Genomic DNA, 14,623 nt, shown 5'->3' on the forward strand with positions numbered 1-14,623 from the left:
ATCAAACTGTCCACTGCTGGATGAAGGCCTCTACAGACCATTCCCACCCCATCTCCCCATTGCTGTTGCTTCTTCTCCTTTGTACGCCGTTCCATCACCAGTCCTGTATTGTCCTTTGGCCATCAATCCATCTGTTAATGTGCCCCACTCGTCAATCCCAGTTACATTTCTTAGCGGTTAATGTTTTTCGGATAATGATTTGTTATCCGAGCCATGTGTTGCCCTCTCTGTCTCTCCGTGTATTTCTAAGTATGAATTTATCCATACTTTTGCGTTTTTGTGTATTTATTAGTTTTAGTTATGTCAGTGTACGTGCTACTGATTGATATGTCATACACGTTTTGTAACCTAAATATATGATTTGGTGACGTTGCATTGACAATGGTGCACAAGCATGTACATAGCACGATGTATTTGCTATGAAGAAGGGCTATTACCTGGAACGTCGCCTATTATATATTTTTATTTACGTGCAGTCTTTTTTACAAATGTGCTGAGATTATTTTGTTGATTGAAACCTTTGGGTTTTCAAGCACATTCGTATGTTGATTTTAGTTATGATTTTTTTTTTTACAAACGCACCCCATACTGCTATCATCCACCTATTATGTCATCATTGGGACCCAGAGCCACTGTTGGTAAGAGCCGTAGTTACACATTTCTGTAATTCCCAGTTGCGGCCCTCCAGTATAAATTATTCTTTCTGTCCGTGACTTTTGTACAGCTCTAAATATGTTGAGCCTAACTTTGCAGCCTTCATTGTTTAATTCTTTAATTTACAATTTACTTCCATTATTTGATTTAATTATTTTGTCATCAGCAAACCTTAAATGGTTAATCCATTCTCTTTTTGTATTTATGGCTTTTATTGCCCCAATACACTTTTTAGAAAACATATTTTAAGGTTGCTGTAACGTATCACTTTCTCCATGCAACCTAAGTCTATCTCCCATATTTGTAAATGGTTTTCAGAAGTTAACGGATGTTTTATTGAAACCTTGTTTATGACAGCTGGGATGTCCATTGAATCAAATGCATTTTCATAATCCACAAAACCATGAATAAGGGTATTTGAATTTCATTAATCCTTTCTAAATGGAGTGTGATCAACGGTTGAAAACCCTTTTCCAAATCCAGTTATCGTTAATTCGTATGAAATATTGACAACATGGATTTTTTATTCACAGCCAAGTGTGGTGGCTCGCACCTGTGATTTAGTGTTGTAGAGGCAAGGGTTAGTGGATCACACACAGATGAGTGAAAACTATTGGGCTGTAAGGTGGCCAGAACAAAGTGTGGGTCGATGAACCCGTTTGTGTAGACCCTATGAGTGTTCTCCCGTCTCAAGCATGATGGGTTTCCATGATGTGTACCCCATTTTCCTCCCACATTCAAAGCATTCCGAAAGAAGGAATGACCCAAACATCCCAATGCAGGACCCTCCTGAGAAAAAGAGTCTTGAAACTCAGTGAGGATATTCAGAATATACGATTATATCGCTGTGAAGCGACAGGGAAATTAGAAATGGAGCAGAAGTGAAATCCTACCCTCGCAGGCATAGCACGTGGTGGTGAAATTGGAGTAAAATTGTAATGAATTTGATGAAGTTGCTGATACAATACTGTACATTTAGCATACAAAAAATTCAACTGATACTGTGTTATGAAGACCAGACGATGTTCATACCACGATGAGTTGATGTGATAGGTTAATGCTGGAATTAACATTGTTATGATAATATTACAATGAGTAATCCTTTTAGCTGGTTTTTCACATAGAGCCTGTCAATTTATGTTTTATTATAGGCAACAAGACCCCCTCATTTTAGCCTCGGATACTGCTGGCGCCAGTCCCGTTAGCGAACATATATTGAGGTCTGCACACAAACACGTGTCATGTTTCGAGACGTAGCATGCTAGTCGTGCTATCAGCATGCTGCCATCATAAGTCAACTGACACTGTGGCCTTGATAATCACAGAAAGAAAGTCAACACATCAACATGTCAATTATGGCAGTGAGCAGCGTCACTAATTTGCCTTGTGGATTTACTGTTAAACAATCTAGATGCCTTAATATTAACCTACTTTTGCGTATCTATGACTTGGTGTTGTTAGGGGATATTTACACGCATGCGTGTGCGTGTGTGTGAGCAGTGGGGGAGTGGTAGTGTAGCGGTTAGCGCGCTGCGCTACGAACCCGGCTACCCAAGTTCGATTCCCACTCATGGCCCAACATCAGTGACGAATAATCTGAACCGGTCCTGGCCCTCCCCTAGGTCGACTCGGCCTTAAATGAGTACCTGGTGCGATGTGTAAACATCGCCCACTAGGGAGACAAAAAGGCCGGGCGTGGTGCTGGCCACCCACCCCCTAGGTCAGGGGTCGGCAACCTACGGCTCCGGAGCCGCATGCGGCTCTTTACGGGCTGCTTCTTGACGATGAGTACGTATGTACAGTATGTACTCAGATGCATTGCGGCTCTTGAAATACTGAATTTTGTACCGAATTGGAAAGAAATGGCTCTTCTTGTTATTTTGGTTGCCGACCCCTGCCCTAGGTCTACCGTGCTGGGCTTGTCCCAATAGTTTGTGAAGGCTATACAGGGGACTTTTGTCTTTGTTTCCTTGTGTAAGTGAGCACGTGTATTTGTTTATATAGTGTTGTGTTAACAACAAGCGAGACGCAAAGGTGGCATGGTGTAGTTTTGGTCACACCACCCTCTCATAAACCATCCCAGCTTTAATAGTTGTTTTTTTTAACAGTACTTACCTTAACAGTTTGTAAGACTCTGCAAGGGATATGTATCTTTCCGTTTATAGTGAGAAATGGTGCAATTGTAAGTGCACTGTACTCATTATGGGCCAAGTAGCTGGCGTGGTGACTGAGTGCACTACTGACCACACCACTCGTTCTTTATTCCAGCCTTAATAGATGCTTGCCAACTGTACTAGCTCCAGCACTTCTATAAGGCTAATGGGGAAATGTATGCCTTTGTGTATACGCCTGGCACAGACTCGGCAATGACTTCATTACCAATGAATAGTGAATTGCTTTTGTGGAGTGCAGAAGTGGTGCTGCACTGTTGTATGCCATCCCAATTCAGTATTCGCTGAAAATAAGCACCATGACATGTGCATATGAAACATGGAAGCTGGTGATGAATAGGGAACAGAAACTGAAAAATATGCAGAGAAGGATGGAGAGTGGCATGCTTTGGAAGAGGAACACCAGTATCGAAAATGTAAGAAAGTCAGAGGCTTAGTATAGAGAAGTAAGTGGGCTTGCGCAGGACACGGCGCTGGAAGCATTTGATGGCTGCTGGTGGAGACTGAAGAGGGAGTGGCAGCCAAATAAGGCAACACGCCGAGAAAAGGTTGTCCGTAGAGGTAGAGCAATGAAATCAACTCGCATGCAGAGGAAGCACGTGGTTTATTGGATCATGAGACTACGATGGATGGCAAAGGCTTGGGGAGGCATTCGTCCAGCAGTGAATGGATCATGGCTAGTGAATGTGGGCTATTCAGGATATTACTGTTACTGCATTGTCCTTCCTCCGCACCTTCGATTAGCGCAGTGGGCTACGTATGTTATGAAAGACGTTCAACATACATACAGACATGCATGAATGTTAACAGGAAATTATAATCAGTAATAGAGTTCACATCCCTGCTGTTGACTAAACATGGAATCACAGTAAACACCTCAACACGCAAGTACCCTTAACCAAAAAAACATCTCACCTACCACCACCACCACCACAAATCGTGCGTCGTGGGACCATGAGGGATGACGACGGTTTGTGAACGCTTCGATCTATCCGTGGGTTCATTGTAGCTGATGATGGTAGTGATGAAATGTACGGTATTTTACAAAACAACTGCAAATCTTACGCTGCCAGCGGTGAGCTTTTGCTTGACCGGTGACGGCGGTGGCTGGCCGGTGCCGCTTGTGCCAAGCACAGCGACCACGACGGCATCGTGGTGATGAGTAGCATCGTTGTCCTTCATTTTTTCCGCAGCCTCGTGGAATTGGCCAGCCGAGCGTCTACCACGCAGCCTTCGTCATCTTCCTCGAGTTCTTCGCATGGGGGCTTCTCACTGCACCCACGCTGACCGTACGTGCGCGCAAACACACACATGTGGAATGACAGATCCGCCTATAGCCTTAACAGACTGTTGGGGCATGTGTTATTTGCGAGCAAACTATGAAGGCCGGCACAGCACATGAGGGGGTGTGTGGCCAGCACCACAACAGGCCGCCTTTGTCTCCCCAGTGGCGATGTTTACACATCACACCAGGTATATGTACTCATATGAGGCTGAGTCGACCTAGGAGAGGCCCAGGACTGGTTCAGATAATCGTCACTGGTGTTGACCATGAGCGGCAATCAAATTTGGAATTGACACGCACACAAACGTACGCACACATTGATTTTCAGGCCCGTGGTTTTTTAATTTTTTTTGGTTTTCCTTTATTATAATGGAAATAACGGGGGTTTTGTTAATAAAACGAGACCGCGCCCTTGAAGAATCCCGGCGTTTATTTCGAGGACACACTGTACACATCGACACAAATGTGTCATTCGCTCGCTTTCGCTTCGTCAAAATCAACGGAGCGGAGAAACACATCTGGCCGCGACAGTTCCCAGAAACGTCGCTGCTCCTCCACGACTTATTCGGGCAATGACAAAACACACCCTTCTCCCGCGCTTTCGCCCTCTTGCACTTAATGGCGACATGCTCAATGAGAAAGCGGTTTCCGTGGCTTTCTTTGTGGCTGCCTGTGTGAAACACTTCCTCTTTTTGTTCGCAATCACATTCTAGCAATCGTCATACTCATGCCCTCCATATGGCCCGGTTACACTGCAGGCTTTAGGCTTTATTATCACTTCGTTCTTATATATGTGAAACTTACGACTTTGTCCGCATCTATGAACTATTTTTGTATTTTACCAGGTAAAGCCCACTGAGATCAATAGCTCTTTTTCAGGAGCGACCTGGCCACAAATGATAGCTCAACGAAGTGGCTTGTTGCGTGGAAATGTAATGCAGCCAAAACTCTAAACGTGTGACGTTGCTTCTATATGTGGAGGAGAAACTGTAGGACCCGGAGAAAAATCCACATGACCAGGGGGAGAGAGGATATGCAAACTCCAAATATACAGCAGGCGTTAGGGTCGGGATCGAACCCACCACCAGGCGAGAAAGTTAACATCTAGCCACCACGACTGCGACACATTTTCACAATTATGGAATCACACGGCAGGATAACAATTTTATAGTCACTTGTGCTGTGAGCAAGTGGTTTGATGGGTGAGAAGAATAGTTATTCTGGGTGGAGATTAAAACCTTGGCACATTGATGATGATAATGGACCGGGTTCATTGCACTCGATGTGGACCATGTAGAGCAGTGTTCGTCACTCATTTTCAGAGGTGGGCCATTTTCACCAATAAGACATCTGTGTGAGGGCCGCCACACCGCCTGCAAGGTGGTGTTGTCACGTGTTGTGTTGTGTCGGGGGCCGCACTAAAGGCCACCAGGGGCCGCCAGTGGACCACGGGCCTTGCAATGAAGAACACTGATGTCGAGACCCAATACAGCTCCATCAAGGCCACTCATAGTTTGGTGTGAGGGCAACACACCTTTCAATTGTCTCTTGTATCAGTAAATCACCGCATGTCTACAGTTGATGCTGGTGCGCAGCGTGTTTGGCATGGGCCCTGATTCAAGGAATTAACGGCGCTCCTTGTGTTCAACTTTCCGGCTCTATTTTTTCCTGGCGTTTGTGTCCCTCCTGCAATTGAACCTCTTGAGCCCCAGGGCTCCGGTGCAGTTGCACTTGCTACACATGCGATAGCTACTACGCTGTATCGACGCCTACTCGGGGTGTCGGTTGGGGGGGGGGGTTTGCGTGCCAAGACCGTGCTGACCTCGCTGTGTGTGGTGTGCAGGTGCTGCACGAGACCTTTCCCCAGCACACGTTCCTCATGAACGGCCTCATACAGGGTGTCAAGGTACGAGCCGCTCATCGTCACCGCTGAATATTCACGCCGCGCCTCTCACGCGGCGCAGCTTTGAGGCCCTCTGCCTCAGTGTAGCCAAAATGAGCACCCCACCGTGGCAGCTGGCCCTGTGCTGTACAAGGTGATCACAGCATAGGCCTTCGAGTGAGCATTCGTCTTCCAGAAGGTGGCGATATTGCCAATTATATCTAGTAATTTTTCAAGTAATTTATTCAATTTGGACCGCGATGCCTGCACGCATTTGCGTACTGTTATTTTTTAAGAACGTCAAAGTGTCTGTAACGTTCACCATGAAACGGATGACGCATGTTTTATCGTTAATACGCACCACAGTATTAACCAGGGTGGCAGCTGGGCTCAAATCGTGGGGCTGTGCAACAGGCCACGTCACCGCATCCGCTGTCCCGTCCAATCCAGCGAGGATCACCTTGGGGCCGGTCCGATTGAGAACCCAGGGTGCTAGACACAGCCCCGTGCGGGTAATCGGTCAAGTTTTTGTCCCACAAATAATTCTGCTAATCGCGATCAAATCTCAAGAATACAGAGGCCAGGTGTGGTAGAATGCTTGAAGTTGCGGATTAAAATATGGCTGAGGGTCCTGTAAGATTTTCAGCGTTGTCTGGTGGTGCTTTGATGCTATAGAGTAATTGAAACTATTTGTATATGTTTCATACAGCTTTAACGACAGTGATGCAATGAGATATACAGTGATCGTGTGATGTGTGTGTGTGCAAGGCGTGTGTTGTCACATGTGAAGAGCGGTCGTGCAGCGGTTAGCGCGCTGCACTAAGAACCCGGCGACCCGAGTTCGATTCCTGGTCACGGCCAACACCGGTGACGATGATCTGAACCCTTTCTGGGCCTCCCCTTGGTGCGCTCAACCCAAAATGAGTACCTGTTGCGATGTGTAAACATAGCCGGTAGGGAGACAAAGGTAGTTGGGCGTGGTGCTGGCCACCCACCACCCCCTCATGTGTTGTACCAACCTTCATAGGTACTCGTGAACAACAGTGTTTAGGCGATCCGGGGGATCTTTGTATTGGTTTTACAAATGAGCTGAAGTGTGGTGTGATGTTCGTGCGTGTAGGTGCACATATTTGTTGATGGGAGTTGTGTAACGATTGATCTGTGTTGTGATCTGTGTTGTGATCTGTGTTGTGACATGAGGTGCCGAGTGTTTGTGTGATGCGTGTGGGTGCTGTCATGTTGACATGGAATGTCTGTTATTTGCGCGTGTTTGTTGACGTGAGTTGTGGAATTATGTCGTGTCACTCGTGTACAAATGTGCGTATGCGTGTTCGTCCCCGTGGTTTTTGCACGCGAGCAGGGCTTGCTGTCGTTTCTCAGCGCGCCTCTCATTGGCGCGCTCTCCGACGTCTGGGGTCGCAAGTCTTTCCTGCTGCTCACTGTCTTCTTCACCTGCGCACCCATCCCGCTCATGAGGATCAGTCCCTGGTGAGGAGGGCTCATGCTTGCCAACACTTCCAGTTGCTAAACGATTGTCTGAGCATATACAAATATCGATTTAAAGCTTTCGTGACTGCAGGGATTCATCTTCTTGGTTCTTTCGGTAAAGTCACCTGAAGACGGCTGCTTGCGTTGTGGCCGAAACGTCATGAGAATTATATTATTATGTTTTATTTTTATTATTTTATTACTTCCCTTCTACGTGACTTTACCGAAAGAACCAAGAAGACATATACAAATAGTCATATTCATGTAAATGCGGCCAAACATATAACCAAATACTCTTTAGTTCTTTCGGTAAAGTCACTTAGGTATAAAATAAAATGAAATACCCACGTGACTTTACCGAAAGAACCAAAGAGAATGGATTCCTGCATTCACGAAAGCTTCAAATCACGATCTAACCAAATATATTGGTACAATTGCCAATGTCCCGATCGCCCAGAATGCACCCCATCTCATCATAGCTCAAAAGCTAAGCAGGTTTTTAGCCTGGAAAGTGCTCGGATGGATGACTCCAACGTGTATAACAGATGTCGTAGGCGGTTGCGGGGCTAAATTGTAGGCAGCAGAGAAGTAGTGCAGCACAATCCATTGTGTTGGGTTCTTATGTGCCCGATCCCATCATGTCTCAGTTGATGACCTATAGACTCGCACACAGACCTTGAGACTCGCACAGAAACTCAGAAGCTCACACAGAGATCCATAGACTCTTACGGAGACATGTAACTAACTGCCTGTCTCACTCTAATGTAAATATGTTCACTGTTTCTGCACAGCATCTTCAGATATGGGTGCATGTAGACGCTATGTACACTGTATAGATTGTATTGTGTGTGCGTGTGTCGTTGTGTGTGTGTGCGTGTGTGGTGTGTGTCGTTGTGTGTGTGTGTCGTTGTGTGTGTGTGCGTGTGTGTTGTTGTGTGTGTGTGCGTGTGTGGTGTGTGTGTGTGGTGTGTGTGTGTGTGTGTCGTTGTGTGTGTGTACGCGTGTGTGTGTATCTGTGTGTGCGTGTGTGCGTGTGTCGTTGTGTGTGTGTGTCGTTGTGTGTGTGTGCGTGTGTCGTTGTGTGTGTGTGCGTGCGTGTGTGTGCGCGTGTGTGTGTGCGCGTGTGTGTGTGTGCGTGTGTCGTTGTGTGTGTGTGTGTTCGCACAGGTGGTACTTTGCCATCATCTCCGTGTCGGGGATCTTCTCGGTCACCTTCTCCGTGGTGTTCGCCTACGTGGCCGACGTGACGCCCGAGCACGAGCGCAGCTCCGCATATGGCCTGGTGAGCCGTGCCAATCGCCCCCCCCCCCCCAATATGTGGTGAACTTCTTTCGCACCGTACGTAGCCAAGCGTGCTAATCGGGGGTACGTGGGGGAATCTAAACAACAAACTAAACTAACAAACTAAACACAAAAAAGCACTTGAGTTTTCAATCTATATACACAATATTTGAGACCATCCTAGTGCCTCTCAATTTTTACTTGGCAAGACAAAGAAAAAGTCGATGACTCGACCCGACCCTCCGCTGTAGCAGTGCGTGTGCGTTTGTGCTCGTGCGTTCGTGTGCGCGCGCGTGTTTGAGCAGGTGTCGGCAACGTTCGCGGCCAGCCTGGTGACCAGCCCGGCTATCGGCGCGTACCTGAGCACGGCCTACGGCGACGGGCTGGTGGTGGCGCTGGCTACCGGCGTGGCCCTGCTGGACATCGCCTTCATTCTCGTCGCGGTGCCCGAGTCGCTGCCCGAGAAGATGCGGCCGGCCTCATGGGGGGCACCCATCTCCTGGGAGCAGGCCGACCCCTTCGCTGTGAGTGGACGAATGAATGCGGCCAGGAGATACGGGCAACGTTGGGTAGGGCAGAAGGAGGGGGGGGTGACGTTGGATGTTGAACGCTCACACAAATACGTGCACGTGCTATGTGTTATGAAGAACAGCAACCGCCTGAAACAGTGCCAATTCTGTATATGTTTGTTCTTTTAAGGCAGTGTCGTTGACAATTGTGAGTTTTTTGTTCATGTTAAACAGCACATTTTTTATCATCTTTTTTTTTACACATTGAATATTAGTTAATAGTCTAAATTTGTATCTAACAAAAACATAGTAAAACATCTAGAGATGTGGCTGTATATCACAGATGCGAAAGAAGGGAGAATTGTATTGAAATTAAATTGTCCGAAGAGTTTTGTGTGTGTCTCCGCCACAGTGGGGAGCAGTAGCGCAGCGGTTTGTGCGCTGCACTATGAGCCTAGCGACCCGAGTTCGATTCTTTCTCATGTCCAACATCAGTGACGATTATCTGAGCCAGTCCTAGGACATGCCCTAGATCATCTCAGCCTCAAATGCGTACCTGGTATGGTGTCTAAACATCACCACCAGGGTGGCAAAGGCATCCTGGCATGGTGCTGGCCTCCCACCCCATTGTGTGCCATGCCGGCCTTCATACGTTCCCTAAAATTATCTTGAGGCTTTCGATTTAAAGCTTTCATGACTGCAGGGATTCATCTTCTTGGTTCTTTCGGTAAAGTCACGTAGAATGAAAATAATAAAATAATAATAATAAAACATTATTAAATAATTCTCACGACGTTTCGCCCACAACGCAAGCAGCCGTCCATTCTACGTGACTTTACCGAAAGAACCAAGAAGATATCTTGAGGCTACACGACGGGGGATCTTTGTGTTGTCCCTGCCATGGCGTTGTGTGTGTGTGTGGCTGTGCACAGTCTCTGCGTAAGGTTGGCCAGGACTCGACAGTGCTGCTCATCTGCATCACGGTGTTCTTGTCCTACCTGCCCGAGGCCGGGCAGTACTCCAGCTTCTTCCTCTACCTGCGCCAGGTGAGAGTGCTAACCACATTTTTATTTCTTTACCAGGTAAGGCCCACTGAGCTATATAGCCTCTTTTTCAGAAGCGACCTGGCCACGCAACGAAGCGGCTTACCATCGCGTGGAAATTTATAGCAGCAGCCGAATTCTCTACCCGCACGTCGATTCTAAATGTGGAGGGAAAATACCGGACGAACCTGGAGAAAAATGCACTCCACCATGGGGAGAACATGCAAAATCCAAAGTATACAGGTATAAGGGTCGGGATTGAACTCACGACCTCCTGCATGCCAGGCGAGGCAGTTAACATCTCGCCACCAAGATGGGGCGAGGGGGCAGGCAGGAGGCCAGACTCGCGTGAGTATACGTTTGTACGGACGTGTTTGTGTGTTTTTTTTCCCTGCATCTGCCAGTCATCTCTACTAACTTATAACAAATGCGTCTGTCCCGTGACCTCCTGCCAGCGAGCCTTCGAGACTTCACGTCGCTTCAAAATGCACCGAGCCTGGCACAAGAGTAGTGACATCACACTCGCAGTGACGAATGATGGCTGTTGTTGTTTGGTGCCTCACCCATTCATCTCGCTCAGTTAATCCATAACACCTGGGTCTCTCCCGTAACCTGCCAGCTGCGTGCCTTCCACACTTCACGTGGCCTTACAAACGTTCACCTAGCCTGGCACATGTGCTATGGTGACGTCACTGTCACGTAGTGGAGAATGGTGGCTGTTGTTGTGTTTTTGTGTGAATGTAATTGTGTATTTATCTGGATGTGCATATGTTTGTTAGTTAGGCATAAGAGCTGTGTTCATGACCCGACCACTTAGTGGTGAATGACGTCTGTTGTATCTGGTTGTGTATTTGTGTATATTCTGTGCATGTGTGTGTTTGTAAGAGTCTGTGTATATTGAGTGGTACAGTGATTAGCAATTTATGTCACGAACTCGTTGACCTCAGACTGTGGGTGTGTAACCATCAGCACGGGGGAGACGAAGACGACCATAACACTTGTGTGTCTTGCGGGCCTGAATGAGTACTCGCTAATAGCACTTGTCCCAGCAGTCGGTTAAAGGCTATATGTGAGATCTTTGTCTTTTGTGTGGTACAATCGTTGTGGTTCCATCACTGCCACTTAGTGGTGAATAGCAGTCACTGGTGGAGCCAGGGGGTGGGGTGGCACATGCCCCCCAATGATCTGATCGAAATCCCTAATTTCGAATCATTGGGGTTTATTAGTAATAAATCGGCATTTTGCGACCCCCACTGCCACTGTGTAGCATATTATGTGCCAGAGACTCTATGAGATGATAGGACAATAGTTAGCAATAAGTAACGGCAAACCAGGTATAATGGACTCAGAATTGTGCGCAGTTGCGTATACAGTCCACGACTTCCCTGAAGGCATTCGCCTTCAGCGAGCGCGATGCCGATCACACACGGTTCGAATTCGACCCTCGATCGATGGCTGCGCCATCGCCGCACACGCGTCGAATAAAAAGCAAGGGACAAGTCCTTACTTACTAACAACTCCTATATCATTTTTCATTGCTGGAGGGGTTGCCCCCACCCCCCCACCTGAAAATCCAGGCTCCGCCATTGATAGCAGTTGTCTTGTATGTTAGGGTCTACATCGGGTGTGTATTTGTGTGCGTGCGTCAATGTGGATGCCCCATGCAGGCCTAAAAGGTGCTTGCTTACAACAGCACTTGACCCAGCGGTCTACATGCCTGTATGAAGGGGGACCTTTGTCTTTTGTGTGTGCGGTTAGATCATGGGATTTTCAGCTGGCAGTGTTGCTGCGTTCATTGCGGAGCTCGGAGTTTTATCAATTCTGGCACAGGTAAGACATGCATTCAGTCCTCCAACCATGCTTCACATTGCCAACAGCAAATACTTTTCACAGCGATTCGCTCGCATCAGCTGCTGCAACGCGACAAATTAACACTCAGAAAATGAGCAAATAATGAAACTGAATTTAGAAAATTGTACTGCAACGAACGAATCGTGAAATTATGTTTGCAGTCGCGAATATAAATCATTCATCTTTTTGGTTCTTTCGGTAAAGTCACGTAGACTTTACTGAAAGAACCAAGAAGATGAATCCCTGCAGTCACGAAAGCTTTAAATCGAAATTTTAATTATTCATCACAACATTTAAATTTTACAACACAACATAAAAGCTATTTATGCTAAATACATAGCTGGGATGGAACGGTGGCACGGTAGTTGGCGCACTGACCTTTGAACCCAGAAACTCAAATGTATTTCTTGGCTACGGCTTGCATCAGCGACGAGTAATATTTTAACCAGTCCTCTGTACCGGAATATACAAGGTGGCCCAAAAGTAAAGACACACCGGTTATGATATTGTAGCAAATCACATATGGTTATTTCATTTATTTTAACAAATGTTCAAACTGACTTCCATTAACATCAATTCATGAAGCATGAATTCCCCTTTGAAATAAATGTAGGAATATTTTTTTTAAGATTGCAGGTATAATCTTTGAACATTCATCAATTGTGTTTTGTCTCAATTGATTGAGGGTTCTTAGTCGAGTTTTGTCAAAGTCATCTGAAAATAAAGAAGTTCAATAAATATCAATATAATGGCAATAGATTAAATTTTTACATAAATAATAAACAACTAAAATGCATTAATGCCAGTGTTAAACAAAATAACCCTGTGTCCTGACTGTTAGGCCATCCTGTACAATTGTGATCTATTATGTTACAAATACATGCATGGGTTGTTTGTCCTATGCTGCCCCATGAGCCATAGGGAATTAGTGATGGCACTGCATTCAAGCTGTATTAGAAGGTATGGGTTAAATTTCGATTTAAAGCTTTCGCGACTGCAGGGATTCATATTTCTTGGATCTCTCGGTAAAGTCACGTAGAAGGGAAATAATAAAAATAAAACAATAAAAAATTCTCACGACGTTTCGGCCACAACACAAGCAGCCGTCCTCAGGTGACTTTACCGAAAGATCCAAGAATAGAAAAATGTATGGGTTTCCACTATAGTGGCACAGTTTACCGCAATGTTAATATCATATTCCTCCTTCAAGCAGACAGCGAGGAACACACAGCATAGTTCTGTATCTAAAAGATAATTGCAGAATACAGAACATGATTTTGACTTACAACTTTTGCGACTGCAAGAATTCATCTTCTATGGTTCTTTCGGTAAAGTCATGTAGATAGTTCCTGATGACGACCTCTTGTGTTGCGATTTAAACGTCGTGATATTTTTACTCACTTTATTTTTTATTATTTTATTGCTGTTATTTTTTTTCCTATCTACGTGACTTCACCGAAAGAACCATAGAATACATAGCATGATTGTGAGAGACGGCGATGGCTCGTGGATTGATCGTATCTGATGATGAGTATGATGATGACGAACAACGTAAACACGTCTGTTAATCTACAAGCACATTGTGAGCTTTATTTTTTTATTTAAGTTTCGTATTTTTTCAGAATTTTTATCCCGATTGTGCTATTAGTGTTACTTTCAGAACTCTCACAGAACAGTGCTGCCCTGCATGTTAGGGAATGGTCCACAAAAGCGGATAACGCAGAGCTACCTCTGAGACCCCTTCAAGTGATGTCTGGTACACATAGCGGGGGGCAGAACCACATGACACATAAAAGTAATGTTTGTCACATGACAACAACACATTTTGCATTCTTAGAGCTGTAAATTGGCTAAAGTAACTGCTGAACCAAATTTAATGCGATGATGACTAGGCTGAGACCATCAATGTAATACATTTGAGAACCCGGTTTAATCACAGGCAGCTGTCTGGATTGGAACGAAGGTTCTCAGCAGTATGACCTCAAAACCCTGACCTCTGGGGGACCCGGCTACCGGGTGTGTGTGTGTGCATGCAGCAGAACGTTTTTCCTTTATTGCCTGACCTCTAACCCGTTATTGCGTGACCTCTGACCTGTCACGGTGCCGCAGACGCTTGTGCTGAGCGTGCTAATGCGGTCAATCGGGAACAGAAACACCATCCTCCTGGGACTCGGCTTCCAGATGCTGCAGCTCACGTGGTACGGGTTTGGCTCCCAGCCCTGGTGAGTTGCCGTCTTATTTCTCTTTCACTTCACAAACCGAACTGCTCCATGACTGTGCCGAGCCAGCCCAGCGCACCTCAGGAGGCGCTTTTGTTTTTCCACTGCAGAAGCAGAACCGTGCCACTTACGTCGCGCGTGGTGAACGAGTCGAGACAGATGTAGATGACGCTTTGATGCCCTGTGCACACCGTGTGCCGACTGACGTCACATGCAATGATTGATTCATTTATGAGCTCC

The 14,623-nt window shown here is 46.2% G+C and overlaps 1 protein-coding gene across 2 annotated transcripts in view; it reads left to right on the forward strand.

The window, feature by feature from the left end:
* Positions 1–14,623, forward strand: part of LOC133349656 (hippocampus abundant transcript 1 protein-like) — a 32,251-nt gene that overhangs the window by 1,292 nt on the left and 16,336 nt on the right. For both annotated transcript variants that reach the window (XM_061563284.1, XM_061563292.1), the window contains exons 2-9: positions 4,019–4,114; positions 5,954–6,016; positions 7,353–7,480; positions 8,648–8,762; positions 9,067–9,285; positions 10,203–10,316; positions 12,072–12,143; positions 14,274–14,386. In XM_061563284.1, the coding sequence (XP_061419268.1) occupies positions 4,019–4,114; positions 5,954–6,016; positions 7,353–7,480; positions 8,648–8,762; positions 9,067–9,285; positions 10,203–10,316; positions 12,072–12,143; positions 14,274–14,386 (920 nt within the window). The remainder of the gene's footprint in view (positions 1–4,018; positions 4,115–5,953; positions 6,017–7,352; positions 7,481–8,647; positions 8,763–9,066; positions 9,286–10,202; positions 10,317–12,071; positions 12,144–14,273; positions 14,387–14,623) is intronic.

The sequence above is a fragment of the Lethenteron reissneri genome, chromosome 4, assembly GCF_015708825.2.
Source record: "Lethenteron reissneri isolate LAM-NWPU_2019-01 chromosome 4, ASM1570882v1, whole genome shotgun sequence".
NCBI lineage: Eukaryota > Metazoa > Chordata > Hyperoartia > Petromyzontiformes > Petromyzontidae > Lethenteron > Lethenteron reissneri.